Consider the following 463-nt stretch of genomic DNA (forward strand, 5'->3'; position numbering starts at 1 on the left):
GCTGCTGCGGGGGGCCCAGGGGGCCCCCAAGGGGGCCCACGGGGCCCTCACAACTCTGTGGCTGGCCCTGATGTTTGATGAATGGTTTAAACAAACTTTTGCTGTTTTGTTTATGCAGCAATACGAGCAGCTGGTGGCTGTGGGGGACAGCGCGCTGGAGCGGGTGACGGTGCAGCTGCTGAGCATTCGCGGGCTGCTGCAGATGCTGCTGCAGCAGCAGCTGCTGCTGCCGCAGCTCTTCGCCTGCAGGCTGCTGCTGCAGCAGGCCCTCAGCTTCCACGGCCTCCCGCCCTTTGCTGTTGACGTCAAACATCCTCTTCTGAAGCAAAAGAATTACATCAACTTCATGGGAGACGCCCGCTACCTCCTCGCCGAGAAGGAGCTCCTCTTCAAGTGTCCGCTGCTGCTGCTGCTGCTGCTGCTGCTGCTGCTGCTGCTGCTGCTGCTGCGGGGGGGGGGCTGC

General features: G+C 62.4%; 1 protein-coding gene across 1 annotated transcript in view; it reads left to right on the top strand.

Annotated features, from left to right (window-relative positions):
• Nucleotides 1–395, top strand: part of ETH_00036170 (uncharacterized protein) — a gene marked incomplete at both ends in the record, with an annotated part of 2,032 nt that extends 1,637 nt beyond the window's left edge. Inside the window, one exon of the mRNA XM_013374973.1 lies at nt 119–395. Within this exon, the coding sequence (XP_013230427.1) occupies nt 119–395 (277 nt within the window). The remainder of the gene's footprint in view (nt 1–118) is intronic.
• Nucleotides 396–463: the final 68 nt, after the last annotated feature.

Source organism: Eimeria tenella, genomic scaffold (assembly GCF_000499545.2).
Source record: "Eimeria tenella Houghton genomic scaffold, Eth_scaff2419, whole genome shotgun sequence".
NCBI classification, from domain to species: domain Eukaryota; phylum Apicomplexa; class Conoidasida; order Eucoccidiorida; family Eimeriidae; genus Eimeria; species Eimeria tenella.